Genomic DNA, 15,000 nt, shown 5'->3' with positions numbered 1-15,000 from the left:
AAATATGGGTTCAATTTTGTGGCAATAGACATGACGATGGAATGCAGACCTTTATTGTGCTCGAAACTTCTTTTTCAAAAAAAGCATCTGATGAATTGCATTGATGTAATTAAAGGCAGTGTAATGTAACTGAGCCTGATCTGGCTTGTGTCAGCTCTCTGCTGTCAGATTAAGGGCTGCTGTGTCACCTATGCAGGTTTGCTTGGTCGGGGTCCTGAGGAAGCCAGTGTGGCACTTGCAGTAGTAGGAGCCGGGGGTGTTGACGCAGTCTCCATTAGAGCAGGGGTCTGAGGCGCACTCGTCGAAATCTGACCGGGACACACACATAATGAGCACGGTGAAACACTGTGTGTGTGTGTGTGTGTGTGTGTGTGTGTGTGTGTGTGTGTGTGTGTGTGTGTGTGTGTGTGTGCGTGCGTGTGCGTGTGTGTGTGTGCATGTGTGTGTGTGTGTGTGTGTGTGTGTCAGTGAGTAAACGAGAGAGTGTTGTTGAGTGTATGTGTGCTGTACTCGCTTACACAGTAAATTCAAAAGGCCACAGTAACATTGTCTGCTTGACACATGAGCAGAAGTCTTAGGTTTGCTTTCTACGCAGCTTGAGTATGAAAAGGGAAAAACTAGTGAAGAATACTAGTAAAGATATGTCAAGAAACAGGGCTAAAATACTAGGAAATTCTTAACACGATAAGTCATAAAAACATTATTCATGGGAATCGGTATCTTTCTAAAGAGAAGCTCGGTCAAGTAAAGTGACGCGGTGCCTGAACTTACCCATACAGTCTCCTCTGCCATCCAGCATGTAGCCTTTGTTACATTCGCAGCGGTAGCTCGACGCCACGGGGATGCAGTGCCCGTTTATGCAGACATTGGGCACCTGCCTGCAGTAGTCCGCCGTGTGGTTCAGGGTGGCTGAGGGGGAGGTGGAGGTGGCACAGTGTGACTTAACCAACACAGCACAGTTGCCTTAATACATCTACCAACCTTTACACTCTATGAACAATACAGTGGCATTTATACAAATAAATAGAAACTATATAGATGTCTCAAAGGTGCCACAAGGCTCTGTGTAGGAACTGCACCCAATGTCAACACAAAATTGCCCTTACAATGTTTATTGAGCTATTTTTGTGATATGACTGAACTAACTTGAATATTGAAAGGATGGTTTGTACCTTCCATAGGATACACTGCATGGGTGTACTTCCTGGACCTGCTCAGCACACAGTTACTCACCATAGTCAGGCTGCTGGGGTATTTTGTGACCGTTGCCATTGATGGGGTGCCTCCTGTTGCTATTTCCATTCTCTGGGGTCTGGGGGTAGGGGTGTCCATTTCCATTGACTCTGCGGCCGTTGATCGTAGGGTCGTACTCTGGGGCCTGGGGGTATGGCACTCGGCCGCCCACGATCACTGGATCCCCCTCGGGGTATGGTCTTACCGGAGCTCCCTCCTGACACAGCCTCTGGTACGCCTCTACAGAGTGGACACAACAAAAGGGCTAGTCAGTATCTAGGACAGGTTTCACTCACATACGGCTCACATACGGCCTAGTCGATTAGTACCGTCTTTTGCAGGCTTTGTTGACCTGTTTTATTTGTGAATTTTTGTCTGCTAAAGAATGTTTAAGGCCATTGAAATAAAGCAAACTGCATGATGTTGCATTGAATGTAAATCAAATGTACTGAATAGAATTTCCTAATTCATTAAATGGGATTAAAATGAGTCATTAAAAATGACTGGACTGAGCTTAACTGACTGTGCATGAATTGTTATTAGTTAATCGGTTGGAATCTAATTGACATGAATTCTAGTCACCACTCTTATATACAAATTGCTGGATATTTATAACTGATACTGCAGATCCACGCAGCGCTGGCCCCAAATTCCAGCCCATTATCCTCCATTACCGCTCAAAACAGAACTGATCCTAGACCTGCTGCGCACAGCACCGGCATACACTTAGTAAGTGGCCCCTAAATCAGATCATGGGAATGACGGCACAATGGCTGCAGAAAATAGGTCAGGCCTCGGAGGGGAGATGAGGTGAGCATGTGCCACGGAGGGGCGATCCCCGCAGAGGGGAAGGGTGGGTGGCCTGCCTGCCTGCCTGCCTGCCTGCCTGCCTGCCTGCCTGCCTGCCTGCCTGCCTGCCTGCTGATCGGCCAGACGGCCCTCTATCCCGTGAGCTCCAGAGTTCTGGGGCGCGTGCCAACAAGGGAAATGGGTAGCGTGCCAGGGCCCTTCTCCATCATCCGCCTGCCAGCCAGCCAGAGCATGGCTGACATAACCAAGACACAAAGCAGGGTGGAGAGGAGAGGAGAGGAGAGGAGAGGAGGAGAGCAGGCCATCATTTACCAGCCTGACAAGGCCCCGAACACACAGGTTCTCGTCTGCTGCGTACGAGCAGAGTGCTGGCTATTTATAGGAGAGATTGTGCAGCTGCTCGGTGCAGCTGAGGTTACTGTGGGCAGGTGTGGATGGAGGGGAGCTGGAGAGGAACTGTTATCCAGCAGTCGTACAAATTCAGCACAGTTTCTATTGCTTTTGCGCTTACAAAAGCCCTGATCAGTAAACGTGCTGAGAAAAGTAAAACGTGGTCTGGCTAGCTGTTAAGCCAGAAACTGTTTAAAAAGCTACTTATTTTAACTCTTTATGTGCAGCACAAAGTTTAAAACACCATGAAAAATATCACTTATTGTATCACTTGCTACACATTATGATATACTCTTATATTATATTATATAATATTGTACACATATTTAGACCCCTTACTGGTTAACTGAGCTATTCCCACTATCCTTTTGGGATTCTACCTGGAAACATTTCTTGAAAGGCCCTTAACAGAGACCCATTAAGAATTCCTTGGCTGTCTGCTCCCGAGCAATTTTCAGCTTTTCGGCAAGGGTATCAGAATTCTTTTCAGCTTTGAAGAAACCTCCTTTTTTGCCAACAGAAATTCTTCATGCATGAAGCCTTTTCACAGAAACATAAGTTTCAAAACCCAGCATGCCGAGTGAGATAGTTTGAATCCTCCAGTCAGCTAGGTACCTGCAAATCTCTTACGCTGAGAGTGAACGTTTTCTCGCCTCCTGTGGCCCAACTAGTAGTTTTTTCTCTATGGCACTATGGCACTGTTTGGGAGCAGATGCACTAATGTAACTGTGTACCTATATACCTACACTGTATACATATGAACTGTACACCTGTACTCTAAATCCGTTTGGATAAAAGTGTCTGCTAAATCAATGTATGTAAATAAATGTCTGAATAAAATGTCTGTAAATGGTAATGTAAACATGTGAGAGGGGATTCTAACGCAAATGTAACCCTGTGGTTTGAAGTAGCTTTGGGTAAAACAGTTTGCTAAATGAATGGCCGTAAGCGTAGGTGTAAACGTGATTGTAAACAGGCACGGGGTGACTCACCAGATCCCGGGACGGGGCAGAGTTCTGGCAGGTTGCCTCTGGCCCAGCAGCGGCCGGCGTCACAACAGCACTGAGCCTTACTGTAGCGGCCCGGCAGCTCCTGGGTGCAGCGCCCGCTCAGCAGACCAGAGAAACACAGGCCCGAGTGCTGGTCTGAGGGAGGACATAACATTACATACAAAACATTAAACACACACACTTCACACATACTACTAAACACATATGTACACACAGAGAAACACAGGCCCGAGTGCTGGTCTGAGGGAGGACATAACATTACATACAAAACACTACACACACACACTTCACACATACTACTAAACACATATGTACACACAGAGAAACACAGGCCCGAGTTCTGGTCTGAGGGAGGACATAACATTACATACAAAACATTACAATAGACATGACATACATCAGACATACAGTTCATACACACTAGTAAACACATGTGTACACATAGTTCCATGCACACACACACACACATCAAAATGCAGGTCATGCCCGCACTGATGCACACAAAAAACATGTAGATTATACACAGAATAAAAATGGTTTCCTAATGTTGATTGTAATGAATAAGCAAGTGATGCTACCTTGGATCAGAGCATAAAAGTTAGTACATATCAACTGGATTATTTCTTATCTTTAGTAAATTAGTAACACTATGGATACACAGAAGAAAAGACAGCAGCTACTGTACATGATCTTTGAAATAAACATGCTACATGCTATATAAACTATCCGCTGCAATAGCAGTTTGACTAACCCAACACATGGGAATCATTCAGGTCAAACCCCCAGATTACTCCCAACTTTAACACTACAGTAAAATGCTACAGTGCTGGATGAAACTGGTATGTAAGCAGACACAATCCAGATCTGCGGTTCACCACAAAGTGATTTGACCCCTTGTAATCCCCCCCTCATGTTTGGCCCGGTGGCCCTTCTTTTTTGGGGTGTGTGTGGGGTGGTGGTCTGGCCTTTGCGTTTTGTTGTGAAAACAGACAGCGGCGTTTGGCTGCCAGCACTCCTAGAGGGGCCTGCATGCTGGGACAGAGCTGTGAAATCTCACAGAATTCTGTCAGAGACACAGAAGGCCAGGGGTCAACACAGGTCCGGGTCATAACATGCACATACACACTGCACACACACACACACACACACACACACATTGTCTTTCACTCTCCCTCACACACACACACATATACTCTCTCTCTCACACACACACAATCACATCCACATTCGCTCATGGATGCACACACACACGCACACACACATCCACATTCGCTCATAGATGCACCCATACACACTCTCTCTCTCTTACACACGCACATACTTTCTCTGTTTCTCTCTCTCACACACACGTGCGCACACGCACATACACACATTCTCTCAAACTGCGTTTTACTCCTTACACCTTAATCCTTTTTCCTTGAAAGTCTCTCTTTCCTTCTTTCTATTTATTTTAATTCACTGCATTCCTCTTTCTCTCTCCTCTTCCATCACACTTCCTCCTACAAACGGGCCCACTATCTGTTCTCTGTGAGAGAAGAAACAGAGAGGAAGAGAAGAAGAAGAAGAAGAAGAAGAGAAGAAGTGAGAAAGAAGACAAAAAAGGGCAGGAAAGGGTAGAGTAAAGCAGAGCAGAGAACTGGAGAGAATATGAGGAGAGAGAGGAGAGAGCAGCCAGTGAACCTCTCAACACAAGGCTTTATGGGGCTGCATATTTCCACAGTGTGGTGTGAACGGCAGGGAGGCTGAGAGAGAGAGAGAGAGGGGAAAAGAGGTAGCGGGACAGCAAGGGAGACACAAGCAAATGCGAAAAAGAGCAACACAAAGAGATCGGAAGTTTGAGACAGATAGAAGTAGTTAGACAGGGAGCGCTTGAGAGTGAAAGAGAGAAAGAAAAGAGAGATGTAAAGAAGGAGTGAGAAAGAGAGCGAGAGTGTGCGTCTGTGTGAAAGAGGGCAGTGAGAGAGAGAGAGAGGGAGAAAGTGTCTTAGGCAGTACAGTAACAGTATGTAGGTCAGGCAGGCACTTCCAAGGCACTCATCCTGTCCCAGTATCCGCAGCCAGAGGGCCTGTTTGCACGTGTGGCTCTGTGGGCAGCTCATGAAAGGCTGGCGGCTTTTAGCGTGTCTCTCTCTCTCTCTCTCTCTCTCTCTCTCTCTCTCTCTCTCTCTCTCTCTCTCTCTTTCTCTCTCTCTCTCTCTCTGTCTTTCCTCCTCAGAGGCAGACGCCAAAGCAGGAAGTACACACTAAGAGACCAAAGTACAGGAGGATGAGTCTCACCCTCCTCGGCTTTACTGCAGACTTAGCCTTTAGTTACGCTAATTCTGAAGCGTTTCAAGTTATATTACAGAGAGAGAGAGAGAGGAGAGATAGATAGATAGCTAAAGGGAGAGAGAGAGACATAAAGTGTGAGAAAGAAATTTGAGAAGTTGGATTCTTACTGAAACACAAGACATCCGACCACCTTTCCACCCTCCACAATTATTCTATGTCAAAAATTATTTATGACTCAAAAATGGCTCAAAGGCTTATTTCTAAAATGACCAGAAAATGGAATTGGAGGGAAAACCTTTACATTTACATTTTACATTTAGTCATTTAGCAGACGCTTTTATCCAAAGCGACTTACATATGTGTGACTTACAATGTATACACATTTTACATTTACACTGATGGCACACTGCACATCAGGAGCAATTAGGGGTTCAGTGTCTTGCTCAAGGACGCTTAGACAGGGAATCGAACTAGCAACCTTCTGATTACTAACCGACTTCTCTACCTCCTGTACCACTGTCGCCTTTGACACCAAGAAATCTAGTATGAAAATAATAAATATGCTCACATAAATCTCTCAGACAGAAATGTTCCCTAAACAAGTGTTAGACAACGAGTGTTAGACAAGTTTGTCCACTAAGCCCCACCCTATTCAAGCTTCATATAAATGAAAAGGCCAAAACACTGAATAGCTCCAGCTCCAGGCATTCTCCTAAACCAGTCAGAGGTTAAGTGCCTTTTATGTGCAGATTACTTTGTCCTAATGTGCTAAACTGAAGAAGGATTACAACAGCTTCTTCAAATGTTAGACACATTTTGTTTGAGTTGGACCCTGAAAAAAAATATGCCAAAAACTAAATTCATGGGTTTCCTAAATAGAACCAGGTGCCAGGGAAACAAGTTTAACTTTCAAATAGACAACACAGTCCTTCAACACGCACAGTAATACACCTGTCTAGGCCTAACAATTAGTTCTACAGGTAATTTCAATCTGGCCAAAAATAAGTTAAAAGATAAAGCAATGACAGTTTTCCACACAATCAAAAGAACAATAAACATGAATGAAACAGAATTCCTATAACAATATAATTGAACCAAATGCAATAAACGGAGGTACGGGGACCATTAGAAACTCAAGAATTTGACAATTCGGAAAAAGAACTCACTGAAACTGTGTTGCCATTAAGGCAAAATATTTACGGGACTTTTAATTTGACAAGCTGTCCGGGAGTTTTGGGGTTAGAAACGGCCATTTTCCGGTAGAGTAGAAAGTAAACGGACAATGTATGCACGTCAATTCCATCGGTTGTCAGCACTAGAGGCAATGTCGTAAGTACAATGTCATTTTTATGTTAATAAGTTAATGTTAAACTACTGTTTAAAAAGGAAGGACTACACATAGTTACAACGTTTTATTTACATATATTTACAGGTATATTCTATTACGAAATGTATGCTAAAATAGTCCAACTTTATTCCTTTGTTACAGTTTTCACTCTGTCATGTAAGCTGATGTTTGAAGCCACAGTAAATAACAAGTAAACGTTCACTACGACTCGTCGTCATTTTGCATCAGAGTTTAGCTGGTTGTATAGCTATAGTTGCTACACTGCAGTGAGGACAACACAGTGAAAAGACAGAGAAGTTAGTGTTGAACTTCCTGGCAAGATGGACACAAAAAGTGCTAAGGCTTCTGTAGCGAGTGGAAGGAGTTCTCGTTCATCTGCATCATCCAACAGTGCTCTAATCCACGCACGTGCAAAAGCAGCAGCTGCTAAAGTACGCGCTACATATGCAGACAAAGAAGCTAAAGCTAAAATTGACAAAGCAGCTAAAGAGGCTGAATCACAGTTAGAGAGAGTAAGAAGAGAGACTGAGCTTGAGACACTCGCCATGTGCCGTGAAGCAGCAGCTGCTGAAGCCGAAGTAGCTGTTTGGGAATCAGCTCACACAATGGAGAGATGTATTCTGTTGGATGAAACAGGCCCATCAGAAGAAGATAAAATAGAGCGGACAAGCAAATACGTTCAAGCTCATTTTGCCCCAACTAGCTCCCCAGAGCGAGCAGCTACAAAGGCTAGTCCTCAGACATTTCAGCCTGCTACAGCTGCCACTCTCTGTTTCAGTCCAAACAACCCCTTTTCTTCATACTGGCAGGTTCCTGCCACCACAGGCTAATAACACCGGTAATGTGGACTTAGTAGTAGATGGCCCAGACTATGCTTATGTTCCACCAGCAGTCAAACTGTCAGACATATTTGACATAGAGGATGCTCAGGTAAATTCAAAAACATTTCACACTGACTTGAATGTTTCTGCTCCGCACTTTTTCCCTCAGCTGAAAACTGACCAAAGTGTGCGCACGACTGAACATCTCGCGCAATATTTAGCTCGACGTGACCTGGTGAGTACAAGCTTGTATGAGTTTGATGATCAACCTGAAAATTATCGTGCTTGGCAGTCTTCATATAAAAATGCTACCCAAGGCCTGGGTCTCACTGCTACCGAGGAGCTGGACTTAATGACTCGATGGCTTGGCAAAGAATCCAGCAACCAAGTGAAACGCTTACGTTCAGTGCACATAGCAAGTCCAGACATAGCACTCAGGAAAGCCTGGGAACGTCTTCAGGACTGTTACGCAGCGCCAGAGGTAGTTGAAAAGGCCCTCTTCACTCGACTTGACAAATTCCCTAGGCTTTCGGTGAAAGAAAATCTGAAGCTAAGGGAGCTAGCAGATCTGCTGATGGAAGTTCAGTGTACTAAAGAAGACGGCTACCTTCCAGGTTTGTCCTACCTGGATACTGCATTGAACCTATAGTAGCCAAGCTGCCTTATGGACTTCAGGAAAAATGGATCTCTGCGGGTTCAAGGTATAAAGAAGGAAATGGAGGACGGTTTCCACCATTTGAGCTCTTTACTAGGTTCATGTGCTATGAGGCAAAGAAAAGAAATGATCCCAGCTTTGCTTTTTTAAATGCCAGTGGGCCTTCTTTGAAGGCTGAAAGTTCCCATTTTAATAGCACCAAGAACCCCATTGCAGTTCATAAGACCAATGTCTCCCCAGAGTTAAGCACTTCCAGTGATCCAAATAAGAGCTGCCCAATACACGCAAAGCCACATCCACTGAACAAATGCAAAGTGTTTAGAGCCAAAGATCTTCAAGACAGGAAAGACTTTCTGAAAGAGAGAGGATTCTGCTTTAGGTGCTGTGGCTCTAATAGTCATGTGGCGAGGGACTGCACTGCATCAGTGAAATGTTCTGAGTGTGACAGCACAAGACATGTCTCAGCTATGCATCCGGGTCCTGCACCACAAAACACGGCTCCTGCACCCTCGTCACAGAATGGTGGGAAGGGAGAAGAGGACGACGACAGCACGGATGTCGTCAGCTCAAATTGTACTGAAGTATGTGGTGCAGGACAAGTGGGGCGGTCATGTTCCAAGATATGCCTAGGAAAGGTGTATCACAAGAGCTGTCCAGATAAAGCCATCAAGGCATATATTGTTTTAGATGACCAAAGCAACCGGTCATTGGCGAGGTCCAGTTTCTTTGACCTGTTCAACTTTCAGTGTGAGTCGTATCCTTACCTACTGAGAACATGTTCCGGCACAGTAGAAACGTTTGGCAGAAGGGCTGAAGATTTTATGGTCGAAGCACTCAATGGGAAGGTTACAATCCCTCTCCCACCGCCGCTCTACATCAACCTCACCTCGTCAAAGTAGCAGAACACATCCCAGAGTTGGACCCCACTGCTGAGATCCTCCTGCTGCTTGGTAGAGACATAATTAGAGCGCACAAGGTAAGGGAACAAATAAACGGCCCTCTCAACGCCCCCTTTGCTCAACGCCTTGACCTAGGCTGGGTGTTGGTTGGAGAGGTATGCCTAGGTAATGCACACAAACCAAATGTCAGCACTTACAAGACAACAGTGTTTGATTGTCGTCGGCCTTCGCTCCTCCAACCGTGCACAAGCTTTTTGCATGTCAGAGAAGAGCATCATGGCAAAGAGCCTAGGAACAGTGTCTTAGGGCCCAGCAGGGCTAAAGAAGATCGGCTGGGGCAAAATGCATTTGATCGCACCGAAGAAGACAACAAGCTGGCACCTTCAGTTGAAGATGAGACCTTCTTGAGAATAATGGACAAAGAGGTCTACAGAAATGATTCACACAGTTGGGTCGCTCCGTTACCGTTCAGGCAACCTAGACAACGGTTGCCTAACAACCGTGATCAAGCACTTAAACGGTTTAAATCACTTCAACACAACCTGAGGAGGAGGCCAGAGATAGAACATCAATATGTGGCATTCATGGGTAAATTGCTGGAAAATGACCATGCTGAGGTGGCGCCAGGACTAAGGGAAGCCGAAGAGTGCTGGTACTTACCAAGCTTTGCCGTATTTCACCCACAAAAACCTGGTCAAATCAGGGTGGTGTTTGATTCGAGTGCCCAACACTCCGGAATCTCCTTGAATGATGTGCTCTTGACTGGCCCTGATCTTAACAACTCCCTTCTGGGAGTACTCATGCGGTTCCGAAAGGAAAAGGTTGCTGTCATGGCAGATATACAGCAGATGTTTTATTGTTTCCTCGTAGAGGAAAAGCACAGGAACTATCTGAGATTTTTATGGTTCAAGGACAATGATGTGACGAATGAACTACAGGATGAAGGTCCATGTTTTTGGGAATAGCCCATCTCCAGCAGTGGCTATCTACGGGCTTAGAAGAGCCATCAGAGAGGGTGTGCAAAGACATGGAGCAGACACCGTCACCTTCGTCGAACGCCACTTTTATGTTGATGACGGTCTTTGTTCTGTCCCAACTGATGCTGAAGCCATTGACTTGCTGCGTAGGACTCAGGCTTCACTTGCTGGGTCCAACCTCAGGCTCCACAAGTTTGCATCGAACAGTCAGGCTGTCTTGGCGGCCTTCCCAAGTGAGGACTGTGTGGGAGCTGGGAAAGATGTAGACCTCAGTGGAGATGAGTCACCAACTCAACGCAGCTTAGGCCTCCTGTGGGAGATAGCGAGAGACACATTTACCTTCTCTGTGTCAACTGACATTAAGCCTTTTACTCGCCGTGGAGTTCTCTCCATGGTAAACAGTGTTTTTGACCCCTTGGGTTTTTTGGTTCCGGTCACGATCCAAGGAAGAGCCCTTCTCAGAGAGCTGAATTCTGAGACATCAGAGTGGGACACCCCATTACCTGAAGATAAACTAGGCAAATGGGAGGCTTGGCGAAACTCCCTTCAAGAGTTGAAGCACTTCCATATACCAAGGATGTACACAGGCATATCTCTAATCAAGGCCGAACGAGTAGAACTCTGTGTGTTCTGTGATGCTTCTACTAAGGCCATTGGTGCTGTAGCCTATTTGAAGACCATCCAAGAAGACATTGTTGACATTGGATTTGTCATGGGGAAGTCTAAACTTGCTCCTCAATCTGAGCCAACCATACCGAGACTCGAGCTATGTGCAGCGGTTTTGGCTGTGGAAATGGCTGAACTGATTCAGGATGAACTGGACTTGAAGCTAGATTCCACTAAGTTCTACACGGATAGCAAAGTGGTCCTTGGATACATTAACAACCAATCCAGACGGTTTTATGTATATGTCCACAATCGAGTCCAGCGTATTCGCCAGACCACTAATCCTGAACAATGGCACTACTACGTACGAACAGAGGAGAATCCGGCTGATCTTGCATCGAGGTCTGTTCCAGTATCACGCCTCACACAAACGATGTGGTTCAGCAGACCTACCTTTTTGCGTAAGCTCTCCATTCAACCTGAACCTATTCAGTCATTCAGCTTAGTCTCACCAGAAGTAGATGCAGAGATTCGTCCGGATGTGAAGAGCTATGTCACCCAGCTACAGGGAAAAGGTCTCAGCATAGAGCGTTTTGAGAGGTTCTCCAATTTTGACACACTCCAGCAAGCTGTGGCACTCTTAATTCATGTTGCGAGATCTTACAAGTCCCCTAACATCATGGACAAGTGTAAGGGATGGCATAAATGTGAGATGCCTCTCTCTCCGGATGAGCTTTACCAAGCAAGAGAAGTCATCATCAGAGCTGTGCAGAGGAAAGCATTTGAGAAAGAGTTTGAAGCTCTAGAAAGAGACAAGCCAGCTCCTCTAAACAGCTGTCTACATCGTCTCAACCCTATCTTGCGGAATGACCTCATCTGCCTCGGAGGCCGCCTCAAAAACGCAGACGTGGAGATTGAGCAAAGAACCCTGTTATTCTCCCAAAAGAAAACCATGTGTCCTTGCTGCTCATCAGACACCATCATGCCCAAGTAAAACATCAGGGCCGCCATCTAACTGAAGGTGCCGTGAGAGCTGCAGGACTCTGGATCCTGGGAGGTAAGGGGCTCATTAACTCAACTCTTCACAAATGCGTGACTTGTCGCAGACTCAGAGGACGGATGCAGGAGCAACAAATGGCAGATCTGCCACCAGAGCGTCTCAAGGCCTGCCCTCCCTTCACGTATGTGGGGCTGGATGTCTTCGGACCATGGCACATCACTACCAGATGTACAAGAGGGGCGCAGTCCGAGAGCAAGCGGTGGGCCATATTGTTCTGTTGTATGAGCTCCAGGGCAGTTCACATTGAGGTGATTGCCTCAATGGACGCTTCAAGCTGCATCAACGCCTTGAGGCGCTTCTTTGCCATAAGAGGACCAGCCAAACAACTAAGGTCAGATTGTGGTACAAATTTCATTGGGGCCTGCAGAGAACTCAAGATGAGCGCAGAACAACCAGACACCACTGTGCAGAGGTACTTACACCAACAAGGATGTTCCTGGGTGTTTAACCCACCACATGCTTCGCATATGGGTGGTTCATGGGAACGCCTCATTGGAATAGCCAGAAGGATCCTGGATTCAATGCTTCTTGAACATGGCACTCACCTGACCCATGAAGTCTTGTGCACATTAATGGCAGAAGTGGCAGCAATTATGAATGCAAGACCACTAGTTCCAGTTTCAAATGATCCAGAGGATCCATTCATTCTCACAGTATCGATGCTATTAACTCAGAAAGCCGGCGTCCCGCCTCCTCCAGGAGACTTTACAGACAGATACCTCCTCACCAAGCAGTGGAGACAAGTACAAGCCTTGTCCAACATGTTCTGGAGCCGTTGGAGACAAGTGTACTTGTCAACTTTGCACAGCCGGAAGAAATGGACTAAGTCCCACCAAAATCTACAAGAAGGAGACGTCGTCCTTCTCAAAGACAACCAAGCTGTCCGCAACCACTGGCCTTTGGCGGTAATCACAAAAGCTATTCCTGGAGAAGATGGAAAAGTCCGTAAGGTGGAATTGAAGACCACAGATCAAGGACATTCAAAAAACTACCTTAGACCAGTGACAGAACTTGTTTTGCTTCTGAGGAAAGAGTGATGTGTATAAGTTTAGTTAATTCATATTGTTTGTATAATGACCTCACAGAGGACAGGCGGGGAGTGTGTTGCCATTAAGGCAAAATATTTACGGGACTTTTAATTTGTCCGGGAGTTTTGGGGTTAGAAACGGCCATTTCCGGTATGAGTAGAGAAAGTAAACGGGACAATGTATGCACGTCAATATCCATCGGTTGTCAGCACTAGAGGCAATGTCGTAAGTACAATGTCATTTTTATGTCAATAAGTTAATGTTAAACTACTGTTTAAAAAGGAAGGACTACACATTGTTACAACGTTTTATTTACATATATTTACAGGTATATTCTATTACGAAATGTATGCTAAAATAGTCCAACTTTATTCCTTTGTTACAGTTTTCACTCTGTCATGTAAGCTGATGTTTGAAGCCACAGTAAATAACAAGTAAACGTTCACTACGACTCGTCGTCATTTTGCATCAGAGTTTAGCTGGTTGTATAGCTATAGTTGCTACACTGCAATGAGAACAACACAGAAACACTCCAAACACAAATCTATAAAAGTACACTGAAAGGGCACATAGCAACCCCAGACAACTCAACAAGAGCTGCCTCAGGTCAATTACCACTTTTATAACTCAAACCCAAAAGAACTCAAAACAGCGCTATCAAATTTGACCAGCATTCTACCAATTCAACCTTTTTGGTGCCAAGAGCAGAACTTAGAAAAGAGTGCCCTCAGCCAGTTTGTTCTGAAGCTCATTTCTGCCACAAGTAAAAAAAAGTGTCACAGAAAAGCCCTCAGACAATACTGATATGAAAGAGAATACAAATGGCAAAATATTTATCAACTATAAAAGACCCCAAGATGAGGACGGCACACTAAGTACAGACTCATTAACCACACACTGGTCATTGAAAAAGGTCGCCACAGGCAAACGAGGCTACCAAGGGAGAAAGGGATAAGCTCCCTTTGCACACAAGAAGTAGGAATAAAACTATTTGTTCAATTTTTCCTCCCTAAATTCGGGAAAATCACCCCAAATATATGACTCATGACATCAAACCACATAAAACTGAATTGTATATTAGGAGCGGGAGCTAATAGCAACACCAACAGCAGCACGATATGTCACAGCCAGCCATCACTTAAGGGATTACTCCCTTAACAAAAAGTGATTACTATACTCCCTTAATATTTTTTTTTTATCTATGTATTATTTAAATAAAAATAAAAACATTTATAATCATTATTAGATTATTTGTAGGATGTCTTTATTTATTAAATTTATTATATATGCATTTTATTATTACCTACACTTCTCCATGTCATATGTTATATGTATTACATGTTGTTGTATTGTATGTCTATTGCATTGCTTTGGCAATGCTGTTCCACAGTCATGCCAATAAAGCTTGTTTGTTTGAGAGAAGTGGATAAATAGAAAAAGACATGGCCACTGGTGCAGCACAGCCTTTATCAGATGTCAGTTTCTCCAGTTGGGCTCTTTGCCAAGAACTTTCTTCAGCACAAGCCAGGTTTTTAGGAACCCAGCAGACTGGGAGAGAGACTCTATGAGATTTCACTAGTGTGTCAGGGAACCCACACTGGCAGACCACAAGGTAATTGTTGATGTTAAGGTTGTGGTTACAATCAAAAGGGGAACTGATACCGGTGACGGTATTGAACTCGCCATGCTCTCAAGCCACAAACTGACACCGGCGCTTAAAACAGCCATGCCCCCTTCACGTTCACCTTATCGGTCTTGTCAGCCTTCCCTATCAGAAAATCTCACAATCTGTTGCTTTTTACAGCTTTCCAAAGAAGCCCTTTCTATTATCGTGCTGTTTCTTGTAGAGCCCTCACTCCTAAGCCAGCGTGGCTCAGTCGACATATACAATC

General features: G+C 44.9%; 2 protein-coding genes across 2 annotated transcripts in view; one reads left to right on the top strand and one right to left on the bottom strand.

Annotated features, from left to right (window-relative positions):
• Window positions 1-15,000, bottom strand: part of LOC105903604 (fibrillin-2) — a 91,022-nt gene that overhangs the window by 52,816 nt on the left and 23,206 nt on the right. The window contains exons 9-12 of the mRNA XM_031577485.1: window positions 3,426-3,578; window positions 1,234-1,473; window positions 772-909; window positions 189-308 (exon numbers count right to left, since the gene is read on the bottom strand). Coding sequence (XP_031433345.1) covers window positions 189-308; window positions 772-909; window positions 1,234-1,473; window positions 3,426-3,578 — 651 coding nt within the window. The remainder of the gene's footprint in view (window positions 1-188; window positions 309-771; window positions 910-1,233; window positions 1,474-3,425; window positions 3,579-15,000) is intronic.
• LOC116222786 lies at window positions 12,140-13,117 on the top strand. The gene has a single exon (XM_031577486.2). It carries the CDS (start codon window positions 12,140-12,142, stop codon window positions 13,115-13,117), a length of 978 nt encoding a protein of 325 aa, XP_031433346.1.

The sequence above is a fragment of the Clupea harengus genome, chromosome 12 (genome assembly GCF_900700415.2).
Source record: "Clupea harengus chromosome 12, Ch_v2.0.2, whole genome shotgun sequence".
In the NCBI taxonomy this organism is placed as follows: Eukaryota; Metazoa; Chordata; class Actinopteri; order Clupeiformes; family Clupeidae; genus Clupea; species Clupea harengus.
Note: the sequence above shows the minus strand (reverse complement) of the source record. Positions and strands in the feature narration are given on the sequence as shown.